Consider the following 21,826-nt stretch of genomic DNA (forward strand, 5'->3'; position numbering starts at 1 on the left):
GTCCATCCAGAAGGAACATATTTTCAAGAAAATCCTTCCAAACCTGGTTCTCACATACAGGTTGCTACATACCATTTAGATGATCAATGTAACAACACAGACTCATCCTCACACCTTAACCTAAGAGCTGATTTTAATCCCTGCTCTCTGTCTCTGGCTCATGCACATAGACCACGGGAGTCAGGTTCTGTCTGGATGAGTAGCTATCTGTAATTCCTCTCAATACACCACTGAGCATTAAAGTCCAGGGATTATGAGGTTTTCAAAATACATTGACTTAGACTTCCAGTTCCACTACTGAATAATAAGTAAGGCCCTACCAGTTCAGTTTCCCACAAATAAGAGCTATAAAGCCTCGTCATGGTAAAGTCACTGAAGAGTGAACAGATGGGGTCATATTCTCAGAAGTCTGCAATAAGAGGGAGTTCCATGGCATGAGCACTCTGTTTTTGCTGTTTTCACTCTGGGGTCAAGCTAAGTGGCGAGGTTACTGGTAGAAAAACCACAGCCTTTATGCCTTGGGAATCCAGAAGACTGGTTTTTCACCTTCTGGGTTGCTCCCAACTGAGAGATGAGATCCCCAAATTCTGTCTGCCCACATCTCTGGGTGACCCCTAAACCACATAGGCATGGGCTAGAGTCATAGCACATCAGCTAAAGACAGAAGATCTGACCTGAGATTGGAACTTCTGCCCAAGAAACCTTTTGTGGTTCAGGTCCAACCCGAGTTAACTGCCTACTAAAATAAAAGAAACTACTCATCTGAGAAAAATAACAGAATACAGTCTCCACAACTTGGTATCCATGACAGCCATTCACAACATGGCAATATACAAAGAATCAGGAAAATGTGACCTTTTCTTAAGGGAAAAAGGCAATCAGCTAAGACCAACACCCAGCTGATTTGAGTCACAGAATTTGCACAACTATTATAACTATCCTCAATATTGTAAAAGAAAATTTACTTGTAAGAAAGAGGAAGAATGTAAGTATATATAGAAAAATTTTTTAATGAAATGGAAATTCTAAAACTAAAAATTAGAGTCTGAAATGAAAAAAATTATAGATCATCTTAGCAGAATGGAGGTGGCAGAGGTTTAAAAAAAAAAGTGAACTTGAAGAAAAATCAGTAGAACTTATCCAGTCTGGATAACAGAAAAAAAGATTAAGGAAAAGGTGAGCAGAGTCTCAGATACCTGTTATTTGATATCAAACAGTCTAACATGGGTATGGATGGTAGTCCCAGGAGAGGACGGAAAGAATGAGGCAGGTAAATATTTTAAGAAACACTGATCAGATTTTTTACAAATATGATGAGAAACAAGTTTACAGCTTTAGGATGCTCAATGAACACCAGCAGGATAAATAGATGGCCTAGTCATATCATAGTGAAATTACTGAAAGCCAGATTTAAAGAGTAGATCTTGAAAGCATCAAGATCACAGCAGTACAATACACACAGGTGACAACTGCTGTTGGCCCTTGAGCAACACACGTTTGACCTGCACAGATCCACTATATATAGATTTATTTCCGTAAATACATAGTGCAGTACTATACGATCTGTGGCTGGTTGGAACCATGGATATGGAGGGCCAACTCTGTGGATTTTCAGCTGCTCGAGGGAGGAGGGCAGTTCGCCTGACCGCTGTTTGGTTCAGGGGTCAACTGTATTTGATTTACGGTTGACTTTCCATCAGAAACTATGGAAGCATGGAAAGAATGGAACAACATCTTTAAAGCTCTTGGGCGGGGCAGGAGGAGAACATTGTCAACACAGTATTCTCTATCAAGTGAAAATATCCTTTAGTTTGCTTTCTTTCTTAGAGATTATTGCAGACAAGGAAAAATTAAGGATTCATCACTACCAAACCTGTATTATAAGATACTACACTATCTTGAGGGGTTTATAAAATATATAGCTATAATACTTAAAAATAACTAATAAAAGATGGAGGAAATCAATGATATTTATGTTTAATGGGGTTTTATATTTTATAGGAAATGGTACATTAAGTAGCCTATGGAAAATTAAGGGTATATATTGTATACCTACAGTAACACCTTAATTATTGCTTCTTAAAAATGGAAAAATTAAGCTAGAATTCCAAAAAATCAATATTTTTAAAGGCCAAGCAAAGAGGAACACAAAACAGGACAAATAGTATAGAAACAAATACTAAAATGGTAAACCCAAACTTAACTGTATCAATGATTGCGTAAAACATACTAGTAGAATAAATAATAGTTAAAATGCAAAAATTATCAGAATAGATGGAAAACTAGACCCAAATATATGTTGTGTACTTGGACTTAGCTTCAGAAGCCACACACCATCTTTCCTGCCAGTTCTGTTTGTTAGAAGCAAGTCACTAAGTCATAAAGCCACCCAGCTTGCGCTGTCTTAGATCTCTGGCTGTGGAGAGAGCCAGCTCTTATGCCGTATGGACAGTCCAGCAGCACCCTGCAGAGGCCCACATAAAGAGGAACTGAGGCCTCCCATCAACCAGCTTGTCCTCAAGAAGTAAGTCACCTTTACCAGGACATTCTTCAGCCATGAGATGGCTGTACCCTGGCCAGAATCTTGACTACAGCACCATGCAAGAACCCACACCAGAACTACCTACCTATACCATTCCTAAATTCCTGATCCTTAGAAACTTAGTGTTTTAAGCCACTAAGTTTTTTGCGCTGATTTGTAATACTGCAGTAGATAACTACTTTATGCACATACAAGGGGCATACTTTAAATATGAAGACAAAGGTTGAAAGAAATGATTGGAAAAATATACAGTGCAAACAGTATGCATAAGAAGTTCTGGCCAAAGACTGGGACAGACATTTCACCAAAGAAAATACACAGATGGCAGATAAACACATGAAAAGATGCTCAGCATCCTTAGTCATTAGGGAAATGAACATTAAAACAGCAATGCAATGCCATTACTAACTGTTAGGTGTCTAAAATGACTGCCCATACCAAGTGTTAATGAGAATGGAGAACAACTAGAAATATCCATTGCTGTGGAAATGTAAAACAACATAATTTTGGAAAACAGCCATCTGTTAGAAATTTGAACATAAACCTACTCTATAATTCCAGCATTCTACTCCTCAGTATTTACCCAAGAGAAAAAAGAAAACGTGTCTATACAAAGATTTGTACACAAGTGTTCACAGCAGCTTTATTTGTAATAGCCAAAGAGTGCTGACAATCCAAACTGATATTTCCATACAGTGGGATACTCAGCAATAAAAAGGAAAGAACTTTTCCTGCTGTACTCCACAACATGGATAAATCTCAAATTTATTATGTCAAGTGAAAGAAGCCTCCTCTATGCCTCTGCCAAAAAGTACAAACTGTATGACTCCATTTATATAAAACTCTAGAAAATGGAAACTCTTCTGTATTCAAGGAAAGCAGATCATTGGGTTGCCTGGGGCTGAAAGGAGTATTGCAAAAGGGCATGAGGAAACTTCAGGGGAAATGGGTATGTTCATTACCTTGATTGAGTTGATAGTTTTGTGGATGTATACATATGTCAGAACTTATCTAATTGTCTGCTTTATGTAAGTGTAGTTTATTGTATGTCAGGTAATTCTCAATAAAGCTGGAAACCTTTAAAACATATATTTTTACATAAATGCAAATGAATGAAGACATTTTTAGAAGAAAGCGTTAGAAGCTGCTCAAAATGCAAATAGTGATAGAATATAAGTGTATAAGTCATCTGAACTGGGTGTTCACCCCATTCTCACTCTATTAACTAACCAGCTGTGCCACGTAGGGTGGGGCTTCATGTCTCAGGAGACCTCAGAGTTTCAGAATTATCGAAGGATAGGTTAGAGAGGATGTTCTGTAAGTTTGCTAGTGCTCCCAGGTGTCTAATGCTCCCAGGTTTGTACAAAAGAAAGCTAACATATGTTCTCCTTTGTTGTAGATTTCCAATGCACACAGTCAGCAGATGGATGACCTCTTTGACATCCTCATTAAAAGCGGAGGTAGGTCAAGGTCACATCAGATCCCTGGAGAGTCTTATCATGAGTCTGTAGCAGTTTTTCTCTAGAGTCCACCACACATCTCTTAAGTACTGAGAAACATATTATTCTAATTCTACCTCACTTTATTCTTTTAAATCCGTTCAATTTAGACTTAAGATGGAGAAGCCATTGTTTCAGTATAACACAGTAATATATCGATTTGACAAGAGATAGATACCTGTTGAAAAAGATAGGCCATCTCAAAACAGCACAGTAGAACCATGTTTAAATTCCACATTGAAAACTTCAAAACTTGCTCCAAGTGTGTATTGTTGTGATGGGATAAAAACATTCCAATTTGTGTGTTAATTTGCAAAAACCAAGTTACCCTGAAACATGTATATTAACATACATAAAATAGATGACCAGTGCAAGTTCGATGCATGAAGCAGGGCACTCAAAGCTGCTGCTCTGGGACAACCCAGAGGGATGGGGTGGGTAGGGAGGTGGGAGGGGGCTCAGGATGGGGGACACATGTATGCCCACGGCTGATTCATGTCAATGTATGGCAGAAACCACCACAATATTGTAAAGTAATTAGCCTCCAATTAAAATAAATAAAATTTTTTAAAAAACCAAGTTACCTAGCTTGGGCCCAAGTAGCTTTATTAAAATTCAAAGGCAAAGCAGTTTCTACACATGATTGAACATCTTAGATTTTTTACAGTCTTGTCATCTTACGTAGGAATAAGGGAATGTTAACCACAAAAAAAAAAAAATTCAAGGATCTCTCTGCCTAAACTTACGTATCTCTAAAAATAAGTATAAAGTCAGTATTTCAAAACTATTTTGGAATATTTCTAAAGTATTTGCAAATTACCTTGATGAAGGAATTTTATTCAGATCTTAAAATTGTGATCAAAATTTCTCCATTCATAGGAGGTTCTGTTTAATTTTGAGGTTAATGATTTTGTCATAATGTTTGACATTAACAGAAAATTCTTGATATTTGACTACAGATCTGTATGTGCAAATAGCACTTTTTTGCTAAGAACTATGTTGGCCTTGCAAAATAATTGAAACTCATGATAAAAATTAAAGAAATAGATATTCCATAACTGAACTTAAGGTTAAAAAAATAATAAAATGCTTTTTGCCAAATCTGGTTAAAATAAAGATTTCTTGAAATGATTAAAAAAACAATGTTTACAGCCTAAACTTGGAAACTAAAGTATGACAGTCACAATTGAGTTATTTTCTAAAAGGGATAATTTTTTATGACAAAGTATCAATGAGTATATTATTTTATGTTATTATATGTTAATACTAGTGATAATGAGAACAGAGATTTAACATTGATGGTAAAACTAATTACTTAGGTTGCACTTTCAGCTTTCAAAACAATTCTAGAGCTGACAACAGATAGTGAAACGCAACATAACTATCCTAAAAACATACACAATAAACACAGTTGACGATTCACATACAGGAATCAAATTATAAGTTCTTTCTCTCGTTTATGCATCCCAATCATTTAATTGTAAGAGTGATTATTAATCCATGTTTCCTAGTGTATTTGCATATAAATGAAACCAATCAAATACTCATAAGAAAGTAAAAAAAGATACTTCATTCAAATGTATATAGCCAAGTGAACACTGGTATCTAGAGCAGAAGGTCGATTAATTTGTTACTTGATCTGACAAGGAATAACAAGTAATTAGTGCTTCCTAAGACACTGTATAAAATCTTAAGGATTTGATAAAACTCAGAAAACAAAAAAGAAAAAATAAGTAATCCACTGTCTCTTGGAGATGATGTGTTTGCTTCAACTCAGAAATGACATAGGAGAACATCGTATCTTTTAACTCTTTATATAGAATGTAAATGGCTAAATTGGGCATACAGTTCAACTATAATAAAAAAAGAGAAAAGAATATAATTAGATCTTTCCTAGCAGGAAGGCTGTACCTCATGCCTGCACAAATTTGGGGTATCCACTTTGACATTCACTGTAAGGGTGGTATCTGCTGATAGCTGACTCGAGCTATGGGGGGAGACAGGAGGCTGTCTTCAGCCTGCAATGACTAAGAATAAGGACCCAAAAGTCAAATCATCTAAAGCCGTCAACTCCCCCTTGCGGGTAGAGACTGCTACTAATGCTTACTCTTACTGAAAGAACTGAAAGCACATCAGAATGCTATCAGCGTACATGTTTATATATCTAACGACATTATCCATCACCATAATCACCTCAACGCTTATCAAGGGCCGCACCCAACCAATAGCAGCCTCTTCCTAACTCTAAAAGGGACCATGTATAAGTCATTGCACAAAGAGAAGATAAGTGCCCTAGTAATTAATAGAAATGTTGAAATAGTATGAAATCATTGCTAATTACTTGAATTATTTTACACAGAGATTTCCCTCCCTATAAAAGAAGAACCTTCTCCTATCTCCAAAATGAGACCAGTGACAGCTAGCATCACCACAATGCCGGTCAGCACGGTGGTGTCCCGGCCACCACCGCAGGTCCAAATGGCACCACCCATATCCTTAGAACCTATGAGCAGTCTATCTGCCAGCTTAGAGAACCAACTCGAAGCCTTCCTGGATGGAACCCTACCTTCAGCTAATGAAGTCACTCCCCTGCAAAGCGGCAGCGAGGACAGAGAGCCCTTCTCCCTGATCGAGGACCTCCAGAACGACCTGCTGAGCCACTCGGGCGTGCTGGACCCCTCGCACTCGCCCATGGAAACGGCCGAGGCCCAGTTTGCTGCAAGCACGCCCTGCCTGTCCCTTGACCTCTCTGACTCGAACTTGGACAACATGGAGTGGTTGGACATTACCATGCCCGGCACGTCATCAGGACTCACACCGCTCAGCGCCACCACTCCCAGCATGTTCTCTGCCGACTTCCTAGACCCACAGGACCTGCCGCTGCCGTGGGACTAACAGCACAGATTTCTCGTCTCAGAGTTCATGAGGTTTGAAAAAGACGACGATGTTTCGAAAAGGTCAGATTTTAGAGACAGATCCAGAGTTGCATCATTGCAATTATAATATGTTGTCACAGAAAGATGGGTTGGACGGTCAGAGGCTGGAAACCAAGTTTGAAAACATTTCATTGCATCTAGCAGTGAATGCCTGTGATTTAATATAGAACAGAGCCTTCTGAAAAAAACACTACTCCAAGAAGACTCATCTGTTTCTCCAGACTTCAGTAAAGAACGAAAGGTACCTTTAGATTAAAAATGCGAAGAAGAGTAAGGTATGCAGGGTGGCAACACAAGGGCCTCTGGTCATCAGCTACAGTTAAACCTCTGTGGTCACTTTAAGACCTTAAATAAAAGGCAGACAGCTCCACTCAAAAAGAAAGGAGGTGAGCGATCACTGCACAGGGCATCTCCTAGAAATGGCCTGAGCCCAGCCCAAGATGCAGCCAGGGTCTAGGGCAGTGGCCAGCACCAGCCAGTTCAGTGACAGCTTCCCGCTGAAGACTTTTGGTTCCATTCAGAAACCAATGTAATTTTTTTGTCTGTTCTAGTTTATTTTGTGATTTGGGGGAATCTTACTTCAGATCTCCAGATTTAAATTGAAATGGGAGATCTTTCACCATAACCAGACAATGTCTACAAAATACTGTCGTAAACAATCCACTCTAAGAAGTCGAGGTGTGTTGATAACACTGAAAAGTCTATTAGCAGCCCTCCGGGTTGATTACATTGATTTTAATGTGTATATTAGACACTTGTATGTATACTCTGACATTGTGATTTGTACAGCCTACGTTGGAGTGAGGAATTGGATACCCAGTGGTCCTACTTGTTTTAATAACTCGAATATTTCTAGAGTACTTGAGCCACATGTATTTCCGTATTTAAGGAATTGCTAACTTTCAGGTAACCAGGCCCATCTCAAAGAACCAAGAAAAGGCTTTGGCGTGAAATATCTTTCTGAGCTGGTGAGCTGCCAAGAGAAGGCAAGGCAGCAGTCTGTCACCCCCCTAGGACATTCCCAGAACGGTTACGGGGACGCGGTGTCGCCGGGTCGGCCGGCAGCCCCAGCCCTGGCCGTCCTCTTCTCTGTCACTGACCCCTGGTCACCGTTCCCAGGCCTGTAACTGGATGTCATACCTGAGCTCTCACTGTATCATCAGGCTGAAGGTTGAGAAACTGGAGGTTTTATTAGTAGTTTTTTTATATTGAAAAAGTCATATTTGTTGAGTAGGATAGTTTCAGTTTTCTAAAATGCCAACTATCACAGGATTTCCAAAATTATTTCAGTCAATTGCTAGTCATTTAAGTATATGACAAAATATAAAATAACTGAAAAAAAAAACCCCACCTGGAACCTACTTAAAAGTGTGGAGACTTTTACTAAATAAGAGCATTTGCTCTCACCTCACCTTGGGTAAACCCTACAGTCAGGTTTTCTGTGGGTCGGTAAATGGTGAATGTTCCCACAGTGACGGGCAGCCTGACCCATTACTTGGAAAGAGTCTGTGAATCATTTCTAGGTCTTGTGTTTTGCCTAAGAACTGATCTTACTTTATATTTTTATTTCAGTTTGTGGATTTTACTCTGTAAGAAAAGTCCATTTCCCCAGTGTTCAGTTGCCCAGCACCCTGGAGCCCTCAGTTGAAAGCCCTCCCAACTGGAAAGTGCTTCTGGATGGTTCGGGCAGAAGCGGTCAGGCACGGTGTGGTCTGTAGTAGGTCTTTCGAGTGCTTAGAGATTGGTCATCCAACAGGTGGGAAATTGTAACCGTCGACCAGAGCGCCACCTTCTGACCGAGCCCAGCGGGACGGTCAGCATCCTGGGCGTGAGTAGGTTCCTCAGAGGGCCCGTCTCCAGGGCCGGGGCTACTGACTTGGGAATGTGCTTTTCTTAGGGGAGGTCTGGGCCCTCAGCTTTTGTCCAAGGCTTGTCTGGCCCACACTTAGACTCTGAGCATCATATTCATTCAGACTGAAATATGTTACTAAATTAGCAGCAGGTATCAGTGGGCCTGTAGGAGGCAACTAAACAGCTGGTGGTATTGGCTCTTGTTGACTTGACTTTGTATCTCCGTCATCCTGCACTGAGTATGTAGATTGTTCTTTAGCCCTCAGCTCCCTTATTGCTAAGATAGGTTTGAAACACGCCACAGGAAGGCTGCTCTCCAAAGACACACACTGCACTGAATGCCATCTTATATATAGCCTGCTCTCTCTTGACGATGAATCGCTGAAGTGCCCACTTCACCTTCACGCAGCAGCATCTCCCCTGAAGGCAGCAAGGAGTGTCCAGTTACTGACGCTCGCGGCTGCCGCCTGCCCTCCCGTCCTGGCGTGTGTGTAGTTGGTGGGAGGCGGTGGTGCTGTTGTGTACCAGCCTGCAAAGTACCATACTGCCCAGCAGACAGCTGCCTTCTAGAAACACTATCTCACGTCCAGTCTTACTTCCTAAATATTCCTGAAACACCGTAGTATCAAGCTTACCTTGCTAGTGTATATAGGTGCCAGGTCACGTCATTAAGGATGGGAGGAACAGAAAGTTACGCCGAAGATGCTGCTACGGAGCCTTGGCGAGTCCAGGCGTATGTGGTCATCTTGTACATTTCAGCAAAGCATGTACTAGAAAATCTCATAGGACGCTGTGTGCTTCACATCCCAGTGCTTTTCCTGAAATGTGCAATCTACTGTATAGTATCTGCCACGTATTTGCACACAGATGCAGTCTGAGTTCATGCACCTTCATGCTCAGATACTGTTTGTGTGTGTTTTATATGAATGTTTTTATGGCACTAAAGAGATCTTATTTAAATCTCCATTTTACAAACTTCATGGTCTGTGATCCATGGACATGCAGTCTCAGAATCGTGGTGAAGGCAACATGGTGTGGTCCCCCCAGCTGCCGCCCATAGAGACGCCGTCATGAGCTGTGAGGTCAGTGGACGCCGAGTGACAACCGATGAGGAGTGTGTCATGTCACCTATTTGGTCACCAAAGCTGACTCGGGCTTCCTCCACCCCAGGTCATTCTAGCCATACAAGCTGTCTCCAGAGTCCCTTTCAGGATCCCAGGCTGAACCTGGCCACCACAGCTGGCAAAAGAGCTGTCCCACCAGGGCCGGACCACCTAGTTACTGTCCACAAACAGCCTTTGGCTGGGTTTGCACCCCTCACTCACACACGTGTCTGGGCGCGTCCGGCGGCCCCGCCAGGAGTCAGGTGGAGGGTGTGCAGCGGCAGCGGGGGCCACTTCGAGAGCTTCCCAGAGACCGGCTGTCAGCATCCCTCAGCAGAGCCCCCGGGGCCGCGCAGCTCCACAAGCACGGCCCCGCAGGTCACCAGCCGTCACTGCGGACATCAGTCCTGACCGCCGGCACCAGAGCAGGGCACCAGGCAACGTGACCCCAGCCTGGAGGCCGCGCAGTCAGCCCACTCTCTCAGAGAACACTAACTGGAAGGTCAGGGCCGCCAGGAAACGGCTCACACGTGCGGACGTGTGTATCTGGAGAGCAGCCTCACTGCATTTTCGCTCATCTTGTACGTGGTTTCGGTCAAAACTGGAAAATGACAACTAAGATGTAGTCATTCTTTTTCTTGGTTCAAACCTTTGATAACTTGCTCCTTCAGTGATCTTTCTGGGCTGCGTTTTTATTTGTGAAGTGACTGCATGGCAATAAGCAGGTCTCCGTCTGTCCCCATTCGCCCTTTCTTGCAGTATTTGAGGAAATGCATCATTACAAAGGGTCTCTACCTGAACTCTCAGATTCGAGGCCTGTAATTCAAAAAGCTGCACATGTTTACAAACGAGCTCTTCCCCTCCACGCAAACACGTTGCTCTGTAAATCACATCAGAAAATGTCACGACCCTGTGGTAACAGGGTGGCAATCTCAGATCTGCAGGGTGCTGTCTGGAATCAAATACATCATGTCATTGGCAATCTCGACGCAGTTGTCATGTTGTTTTAACAGAGCTCTGTGCCAACCACTAAGACAAAGCTTTAACCAAGTTCTAGAATCACCGGGACTCGTAACGATTACCTCTCCACATCATGCTGTAAGGACACTTGCTGACTTAGGAGGAGGAAGTATTTAGGAAAGGGTTTAGTTGCTACCAAAAGTACTTAACCTCGAGTAACTACTAGTAATGCAAACTTGCTTTAAAGGAACCAAAGGCATTGCCAAGTATTTGCCAAAAGAAGGCACTTTTTATTTAAAATTTGAGACTAATGAGCTCTCAAAAATCAGTCCCAAAAAGGTATTATCCATTTAAGGTTATAATTTTCACAAAGATGTAGATATTCCTCTATTGTTTTCATGTAAAATAGTATAGATTTGTTTTGTTGGGTTAAGAATAATACATATTTAGCAGTAATACAGAGTTTTTTCCTTTCTACATACAAATTCGTTCTCTTGTTTTCTTGCTTGCAATAGAAATGCAATGAGATAGGTGTTTCTCTTCTTATTTTCATTGTCACATTATGTCTTAGCATCTCACTCTATGAAAAAAAAGGAGAAAGATACCAATCTACAGAGCCCTGCTTATCAAAGCACTAGTTGAATAAACAAAAAATGATGGCAATCGGGGGTCCATTCATGTATTGCCTTTATGTTGTTTTTTAAATGAAAAACCATGATGCCTTTGTATTTGCTGTTTGCACCCCTGAAATCAATTCCATATCATGTTTGAATGCCATACATTTTGCACATGTACTGTACATAGGTAATGCATACTGTATTTTTATATGTGTGCACATTTATCATCTGATCTTTTGTACATAGTGGCCGTATTGTAGCTGATCGGGAAATGTTTGATATCTCAGCAATTTTGCATTTTTGTGTCTCAAATAAAAAAAAAACATTTTGATGTACTATGACTTTTGCTGTGCAGAGGAAAAACCACGTGCTGTGGGTCAGGGGAGCTGCAGGGCGGGGGCAGGGAGGCCGGGGGAGACCCCATGTCCAGAACAAGCTTTACAGCCAAGTCACCAGACCAACCAGCAGGCGCGCTGAGGCAGCTTCGGTGAATCATGCATGCAGTGCACCCTTGCCCCAGGTCCAAATAGAAACAGGTAGCACCTGAACTTGACCATACCAAGATTTACACCAAAACTGTGTTCATTCTCCCACAGTCATAAGGAAATCCCGAATGAGGCGAAGGCCATGGTGCCCAGGGATGAATGCACACACACATGCCTGCAGAAAGCTGGCTCTCACTTTGACACTAATAAATAAGCCACCGACAGGATTCCTGAAAGACCCGGGTAATCCTTCAGTTCAGCCTCGATTCAAAAGCAACTACTTATATGAGGTGTTTTTATAGGCCAAAAGAAATGGTCTTTAGAATTCAGTTTCTTTGAGAAAGATGTAATCTGATTTTCAATCCAGAAGCCCATGGTTAAAATATAGTTTTGAGAACAGTATTATATTTCCCTCTGTTTTGATGAAATAAAACAGTAATGGGTACAACTTCATTGACAACCAACACTTTCATATCAATATCTTATGAAAGCGGGTATTTTACCACCCTCAGAGAGGGAGAAAAGAAAGATCACTGGTTACTTGCATACAATGAAATTTCATTATCTGTGACCTTTTAGGGACCGAGAGATCTGCCTCAGTGGCCCAGTAAGTAGATGACGCTTCCAAGGGTCTAAGACACTTGTAACATCACATGTTGCCAGCCAGGATCCTGCCCTCAGGGAGAGAAAACCATGTCAGAGGGGACCGAGAAAGTGCCCCAGGCATTCCCAGGAGTGAGCAAGGGACAGAGCTGAGAGCTTTAGGGAAGAGATGTGTTAGGACGTGTGAAGGACAGTCTAAACAGAGAAGACCACTGGGACGAAGTCAGAGTTAAAGAGATTTTGGCTGAGGCCCTGCCCTGTGCCAGGTGGAGGGCTGGATACCAAAGTCTGGCTGCAGGACAGAGTCTGGTCAAGAAATGCTGACAGGGGGCCACCAAGGGAGGAGGGGAGACCTAGTGCTGAGAAACAAGTCTGGAAGGGTCGACAGCTGGGCTTTTAAGGTTCCCAGACCCCAAAGGGCTGAAGACTCTTCTGGAGATAACGCCCTTTTCTTTGGGAAGTACAGGCCTCCAGAAGCCTTGCAGAGTGTGGACACAGTCACCAGTTAGCACCTCTACAATCCTCTGCAGCACACTTGCTCTCAAACCAAGGCGACCACCCAAGCCTTTGTAAACAGACACACCCACACATGTCGTGATGGCTGGAGATGAATGACAGCTCCTCCACTGAGTCCAGGGAAGACCAGTTTCAGGAAGATGCAAACTACATGTCACCAACAACTTTCTGTGTCACATAATCCCAAGTCATCTAACGACCATTCCTTCATTGCTCCTTCCACAAATAGCTTCCCTTTCTGATGGATTCAGAAAGAAACTCATCTGGACATCCTGGCTGTCTTTTCTGCTAATTTTTATGACAGCTTATTACAATTAAACATACAGTGTATACTTAGACAAAAAGCAAGGCCACTTGTCAGCTATCTGACTACCCCCTTGTGGATACGGCTATGCAACCGATCATTCAAGGAGGACGCTGCTGACAATGGCCCCGTGGGCTCTAACCCCAATAAATGTCCTCACCCTTCTCCCCACGCCCCGGGACACAGCACCAGGGCACAGGAATACAGTTGAGAGACAGGTTAATAGAAATAGCAGCAAATGTATTAAATGCAGCTAGATGCCAGACCCTGTGCCAAACACTTTGTGTTATAACCTCATTTAACCATAAGCCTAAGAGCGAGGAACTCTTACTGTCCCCATTTAATAGACGTGGCAATTTAAGACAGAGAAGGGGAATGTCTTGCCTGGAATTAGAAAGCAGAATGTGGATTTGAGACCAAGCTTCTAACATCCCAGAACCCAGACCATTTCTGTACACTCGGTACACACAATCCAACATCTTTGTTCAGATACATGATGAAATCGATTGATGATAGCAGATTTAGCTAATGTCCGTTTCGCCCCAACTGGGTGTGTCTCAAGTCTCCTCAATCTCACACATTTTACAAAGTAGCTAGCTGCTCACACGCATGGTTAACAGCTTGTACTAGGTAAACTCCAATCAGAACATGGGTTACAGGACGGGTATCTTAAGTGAAGCCCACTGTGGGGCCACGCCCAATGACTCACTAAACTGCCCACCTGGACGGGGACTTCTGGAGCCACCTGCGCACATGTGTGTGCCCAAGTCGCTCAGTCGTGTCAGGCTCTTTGCGACCCCATGGACTGTAGCCTGCAAGGCTCCTCTGTCCATGGATTTTCCAGGCAAGAATACTGGAGTGGGTTGCCATTTCCTCCTCCGGGGGATCTTCCTGACCCAGGGATCAAAGGTGTGTCTCCTGCACTGGCGGGAAGGATTTTTTTTTACCACTGTACCACTTGGGTGGAGCCACTTGAGCATATCCAAAACCCTAGGAGCTACAGAATGATTTTATGATATCTAGTAAAGTTGAAGATAGAAATCCTGTGACTCAGCAGCTCAACTGTGTGATACTCATCCCTGAGAAACACAGGCAGTCAGGCAAGAATTAACATGAAAGCCTCATTCACAAAGCAAGCATCGAAAACAACTTTCATGTCTTTCATCTTGCAAATAAGCAGCAATTTACATAAATGAACTATATCTAATGTATCAACGTGAAAGAAGCTCAAGGTGTTGAGGATGAGTGCAGAATGAAGCCTACGTAATTCAAGTAACATTTTAAATCAACAGTGCTGTTCACTCTTGTATATAAAGTATAAAAATATGGATTCATGTCAAAACCAAGATTCAAGATACTTCCGGAAAAGAGGAATAAGATTGCAAATAATGTCAAGTAAGCTTCAATTAATATTGAATGTTTTAATTTTTTCTGTATTTTATTTCTTTAGTAATTCTATAGCCATATAATAAAATATTAACACTTGTTTACTAATACTTGATTTATTTGCCCTTATTTTCTATGAGGTGGAAAAAGATAAGCTTAAAAAGAAACAGAATTACACAGGAATCCCATGAACAACTGCATGCCATATTAACTTAGATAAAATAGACAAATTCCTTGAAAGATATAAACTACCAAAAATTGACTCAACAAGAAAGAAAAACTGAAAGCCTTTCCTTTAAAATGAGGAACAAGGACTTCCCCTAGTGGCTCAAGAAATCTAAGTGGCTAAGTGGCCATCCTAGTGGCTAAGAATCTGCCTGCCAAAGCAGGGAACATAGATTCAATCCCTGATCCAGGAAGATCCCATATGCCTTGGAGCAACTAAGCCCATGCACCACAACTACCAAAGTCTGCACACTCTGGGACCCTCAGCCACAACTAATGAGCCCCTTTGCCACAACTACAGAAGCCTGTGCACCCTAGAGCCCAAGTCGCAACTACTGAGCCCATGTGCGGCAACCACGGAAGCGTGTATACCTAGAACCTGTGCTTCACAACAAGACAAGCCACCACAGTGAGAAGCCCACATACCGCAACTAGAGAGTGGCCCCCACTCTATGCGGCTAGAGAAAACCCGTGTGCAGCACAAAGACCCAGAACAGCCATAAATAAATATGACAGTACGCACATGTCAAAATAAAAGAGCAATAAGTTGTCCACTCTTAGCGCTTGTTCAATATAGCACTGGAAGTCCTAGCCAGAGCAACTAGGCAAGAAGAAGAAATAAAAGTCATCTAAATTAGAAAGGAAGAAGTGTAGCTATCACTATTTGAAGATGACATGTTATATAGAAAAACCCTAAAGACTCCACCAAAAACCTGTTACATTCAGTAAAGTTGCAGGATATAAAATTAATATACAAAAATAAGTTGCACCAATAACAAACTATGAGAAAGAGAAATTCAGGAAATGTTTAGAATTGCATCAAAAAGAATAAAATACTTCAGTATAAACTTAACCAAGGAGGTGAGAGACTTGTTTACTGAAAGCTGTAAGACACTGATGAAAGACACAAATAAATGGAAAGAAATTCCATGTTCATGGACTGCAAGAATTAATATTGTTAAAATGTCTATACTACCCAAAGCAATCTACAGATACAATTCCTATCAAAACTGCAATGACAATTTTTTCACAGAAATAAAACAAACAATCCTAAAATTTGTATAGAACTACAAAGGACCCCCAAATAGCCAAAACAACTTTGAGAAAGAATAACAAAGCTAGTGTCATCACATTTCCAGTTTTCAAACTATCCTCCAAAGCTATAGGAATCCAAACAGTATGGTGTTGGCATAAAAACAGACACGTAAGGGAGTCCCTGGTGGCCTAGTGGCTAGGACGCTGGGCTTTCACTGCTGCAGCCCAGGTTCTGTCCCCAGGCAAGCGACTGACATCCCACAGCCGCATGATACAGCAAAAAAAAAAAAAAGAACCCACAGAAACACATAGATCAATGCAACAGAAGAGAAGGCCCAGAAATAAACCCACACATATATGGTCAACCAGTGTATGACAAAGGAGCCAAGAGCATACAATGGGAAAAAGACAGTCTCTTCAAGACCATTTATTGCAACATCCACATGCAAAAGAATGAAACTGGACCCTCACCTCATCTGACAACACACACAAAAATTAATGCAAAATGGATTAAAGCTTTAAATGTAAGTCTTTAAACAATAAAACTCCAAGAACACGTAGAGGAAAATCTCCTTAACATGGGTCTTGGCAAGGACTTTGGATGTACCAAAAGCACGACAAAAGCAGAAAAGAAAAAAAGGAACTCTATCAAACTAAAAATTCTCTGCACAGCAAAGGAAACAAAAAACATGAAAAGGCAGCACAACAGAACAGAAAATATTCACAAACTATATATCTGATAAGTTAATATACAAATCATACAACTCAACAGCAAAATAAAAAACAAATAACCCATCTAATAATGGGCAAAGGATATGAAGACATTTTTTCCAAAGAAGACATATAATCAGACTTTGTTTTATTGTGCTTCACTTTATGGCACTTCACAGATACTGCATTTTTTATTTTTTTTTTTTACAAATGAATATTTGTGGCAACCCTTTGTCAAACAAGTCTATTGGAGTGCAAGCAAGTCTATTGGAGTGCCATTTTCCCAATAGCATTTACTATTTTTGAGTCTCTGTGTCACATTTTGGCAACTCTCAAAATAATATAAACTTTTTCATTATTATTATTTGTGATCTTTGAATTTATACTATGACTTGCTGAAGGCTCAATGATTAGCATTTTTTTGGCAATAAATGTTTTTAAAGTTTTATGTACATTGTTTTTTAAACATAATGCCATTGTACACAGACTACAGTATAGCATAAACAGAACTTTTATACACACTGGGAAACTAAAAAATCCATGTGATGCACTCTACTTACTTAGAAGTGGTCTGCAACTGAACCTGCAATATCTCGGAGGTATACCTGTACAAATGGCCAACAGGTATATGAAAAGATGCTCAACATCACTAATTATCAGGGAAATGCAAATCAAAACTACAGTGAGATATTAACTCACACTTATTAAAATAGCTTTCATCAAAAAAGACAAGAGAGAGAATTCCCAGGTGGTCCAGTGGTTAAGACTCTGTGCTTTCAATGCAGGGGATGCAGGTTGGATCCCTGGTTGGGGAACTAAGATCCAACATGCCATTAAGTGCAGCCAAAGATTAAAAGAACAAATTTTTAATTAAAAAAAAAAAAGACAAAAGATAACAAGTGTTGACGAGGATGTGGAGAAAAGGAAACTATTGTGCACTGTTAGTGGAAATGTAAATTAGTTCAGTTTTTATGGAAAACAGTAGGGAGGTTCCTCAAAAAGTTAAAAATAGAACTACCATATGATATGGTCATCCCACTTCTTGATGCATATCCAGAGGAAATGAAATCAGTATCTCAAAGAGGTATCTTCACTTTCATGTTCATTGAAGTATTACTTATAGTAGCCAAGATACACAAACAACCTACATGTCCATGACATATGAACAGATAAAGAAAATGTGATACACACACACACAGGAATATTATTCACTCTTATAAAAGAAGGAAATACTGTCATTTGCAACTAAATGGATAAAATTTGACAGCATTATACTAAGTGAAATAAGTCAGACAGAAAAAGACAAATAATGTAGATGATATCCCTTAATATGTGATATTAAGGCCAACCTTACAGAAACAGAGTAGTGATGACCATCAGGTACAGGAGTGGGGGAGGAATGGCAAGATAGTGGTCAAAGAGAACAGACGAGCAAGTATGAGATGAATAAGTTCTTGGGGTCTAATGTAGAGCATGGTGAAAACCGTTAACAATACTGCATTATATTGAAATTTGCTAAAAGAGTAGATCTTAAATATTTTCATCACATTTCAAAAACTAGTCAGTTTGTGAGATAATGAATGTGTTAATTAGCTTGACTATGATTATCCTTTCAAAATGTGTAGATGTATCAAATATACCATACATATATACAGTTGATTATACCTCAATAAAGCTGGGGAGAAAATGAAAAAGTGCTGAAAGAAAAAAAAAGTCCGGTGAAAATTCCATATACAACAAAGTGTCCATCAAAAAGGAGGAAGAAATTAAGACATTCCCAGATAAACAAAAACTAAAAGAGCTATCACCACTAGACCAACCCTACAAGAAATGCTTAAACGACTCCTTCAAGTTGAAATGAAAGGATGATGGACAGTAACTCAAAGTCCTATGAAAAATAAGGTTCTCTAGTGAAGGTAAATATTGGTATATGGACAAGTAAAAACCTGTAATATTGTCACTTAGATCTTAACTCCGATTTTTATTCATTCATAATACAATTTAAAAGAGAAAAGCATAAAAATAACTCTAAGTCTATATTAGTAGGTACATAACAAATAATGATGTAATTTGTGACATCAACAGGTGGGTATAGAGGAGCTGTAAAGAAGTAGAATTTTGTATGTGAGAAAAGTTTACTAGTTCTCAGTTTAAATGGATTTTTATAACCTTAGAATGTTAAATGTAACCACAGTGTGTTTTATACAACACAAAGAAAATACACGGAGAATATATACGAAAGAAAATGAGAAGGGAATCAAAACATGTCACTACTGAAAAAAAATGTGTAAACACAAAGGAAGACAATATGGAAGGGAGGGACAAAAAGGTTTAAAACATACAGAAGGCAAATAAAATGGCAATTCCCTATCAATAATTAAATTTAAGTAGATTAAATTCCCCCAATTAAAAGACACAGATTGACAGAATGGATTTAAAAAGAGAATCCAACCTGATGCAGCCTATAAGAAACTCACTTTAGAGCTAAGGAAATGCATACATTTAAAGTGAAAGGACAGAAAAAGTTATTCCATGCAAACAGTAACCACAAGAGAATAGGAGTAGCTACACTAATATCAAACGCAACAGACTTTATATTTTTAAAGAAAAAAAACTACTGCAACAGATAAAGAAGGACTTTATATATTGAGGAAAGGGTCAATTCACCAAGAATATAATGATTACAAACATGCAAAAATCACAAACTCTAAATATATAAAGCAAACATTGACAGGGTATATCAAGAATTTCTGCAATTCAATAACAAAAGACAAAACAGCCCAAGTTAAAGATGGATAAACAACTGAAACAGGCATTTCTCCAAAGAAGGTATATTAATGGTCAATAAACACATGGAAAGATGTTTAACATCATTAATCATTCAGTCAGTTCAGTCCAGTCGCTTGGTCATGTCTGACTCTGCGACCCCATGGACTGCAGCACTCCAGGCCTCTCTGTCCATTGCCAACTCCTGGAGTTCACTCAAACTCATGTCCAGTGAGTCGGTGATGCCATTCAGCCATCTCATCCTCTGCCATCAATCAAAATCAAATGAGATCTCACCTTACACCCACTAAGATGGGTACTCTTTCAGAAAAACAGAATAACAGGTACTGGTGAAGATTTGGAAAAGAAATTGGGATCCTTGTGCAGTCATTCATGGGAATGTAAAATGGTGCAGCTGCTATGTAAAATATGGCAGTCCTTTCAAAACAAATTAAACATAGATTACCTGTGATCCAGCAGTTCCCCTCTGGGTATATACCCAAAAGAATTGAAAACAACATCCTAAAGAAATATTTATACACACCTGGCTCAGACCATGAACTCCTTATTGCCAAATTCAGACTTAAATTGAAGAAAGTAGGGAAAACCACTAGACCACTCAGGTATGACCTAAATCAAATCCCTTATGACTATACAGTGGAAGTGAGAAATAGATTTAAGGGACTAGATCTGATAGACAGAGTGCCTGATGAACTATGGACGAAGGTTCGTGACATTGTACAGGAGACAGGGATCAAGACCATCGCCATGGAAAAGAAATGCAAAAAGGCAAAATGGGTGTCTGAGGAGGCCTTACAAATAGCTCTGAAAAGAAGAGAAGTGAAAAGCAAAGGAGAAAAAGAAAGATATTCCCATTTGAATGCAGAGTTCTGAAGAATAGCAAAAGAGATAAGAAAGCCTTCCTCAGCGATCAATGCAAAGAAATAGAGGAAAACAATAGAATGGGAAAGACTAGAGATCTCTTCAAGAAAATTAGAGATACCAAGGGAACATTTCATGCAAAGATGGGTTCAATAAAGGACAGAAATGGTATGGACCTAACAGAAGCAGAACATATTAAGAAGAGGTGGCAAGAATACACAGAAGAACTATACAAAAAGATCTTCACGACCCAGATAATCACGATGGTGTGATCACTCACCTAGAGCCAGACATCCTGGAATGTGAAGTCAAGTGGGCCTTAGGAAGCATTACCACGAACAAAGCTACTGGAGGTGATGGAATTCCAGTTGAGCTATTTCAAATCCTGAAAGATGATGCTGTGAAAGTGCTGCACTCAATATGCCAGCAAATTTGGAAAACTCAGCAGTGGCCACAGGACTGGAAAAGGTCAGTTTTCATTCTAATCCCTAAGAAAGGCAATCCCAAAGAATGCTCAAACTACCACACAATTGCACTCATCTCACACGGTAGTAAAGTAATGCTCAAAATTCTCCAAGGCAGGCTTCAATAGTATGTTAACCATGAACTTCCAGATGTTCAAGCTGGATTTAGAAAAGGCAGAAGAACCAGAAATCAAATTGCCAACATCCACTGGATCATCGAAAAAGCAAGAGAGTTCCAGAAAAACATCTATTTCTGCTTTATTGACTACGCCAAAGCCTTCGACTGAGTGGATCACAATAAACTGTGAAAAATTCTGAAAGAGATGGGAATACCAGACCACCTGACCTGCCTCTTGAGAAACCTGTATGCAGGTCAGGAAGCAACAGTTAGAACTGGACATGGAACAACAGACTGGTTCCAAATAGGAAAAGGAGTACGTCAAGGCTGTATATTGTCACCCTGCTTATTTAACTTACATGCAGAGTACATCATGAGAAACGCTGGGCTGGAAGAAGCACAAGCTGGAATCAAGATTGCCAGGAGAAATAATAACCTCAGATATGCAGATGACATCACCCTTATGGCAGACAGTGAAGAGGAACTAAAAAGCCTCTTGATGAAAGTGAAAGAGGAGAGTGAAAAAGTTGGCTTAAAGCTTAACAGTCAGAAAACTAAGATCATGGCATCTGGTCCCATCAACTCATGGGAAATAGATGGGAGACAGTGGAAACAGTGTCAGACTTTATTTTTGGGGGCTTCAAAATCACTGCAGATGGTGATTGCAGCCATGAAATTAAAAGACGCTTACTCCTTGGAAGGAAAGTTATGACCAACCTAGACAGCATATTAAAAAGCAGAGACATTACTTTGCCAACAAAGGTCCGTCTGGTCAAGGCTGTGGTTTTTCCAGTGGTCATGTATGGATGTGAGAGTTGGACTG

General features: G+C 40.4%; 1 protein-coding gene and 1 long non-coding RNA gene across 13 annotated transcripts in view; one reads left to right on the forward strand and one right to left on the reverse strand.

The window, feature by feature from the left end:
• Positions 1-7,681, forward strand: part of MRTFB (myocardin related transcription factor B) — a 214,889-nt gene extending 207,208 nt beyond the window's left edge. For all 12 annotated transcript variants that reach the window (XM_043914358.1, XM_043914362.1, XM_043914360.1 and 9 more), the window contains 2 exons: positions 3,942-4,002; positions 6,401-7,681. In XM_043914358.1, coding sequence (XP_043770293.1) covers positions 3,942-4,002; positions 6,401-6,936 — 597 coding nt within the window. In that variant the 3' untranslated portion in view covers positions 6,937-7,681. The remainder of the gene's footprint in view (positions 1-3,941; positions 4,003-6,400) is intronic.
• LOC122701429 overlaps positions 1-21,826 on the reverse strand; it is a 73,184-nt gene that overhangs the window by 33,266 nt on the left and 18,092 nt on the right. The window lies entirely within an intron of this gene.

This window comes from Cervus elaphus, chromosome 10 (assembly GCF_910594005.1).
Source record: "Cervus elaphus chromosome 10, mCerEla1.1, whole genome shotgun sequence".
Taxonomy (NCBI): Eukaryota; Metazoa; Chordata; class Mammalia; order Artiodactyla; family Cervidae; genus Cervus; species Cervus elaphus.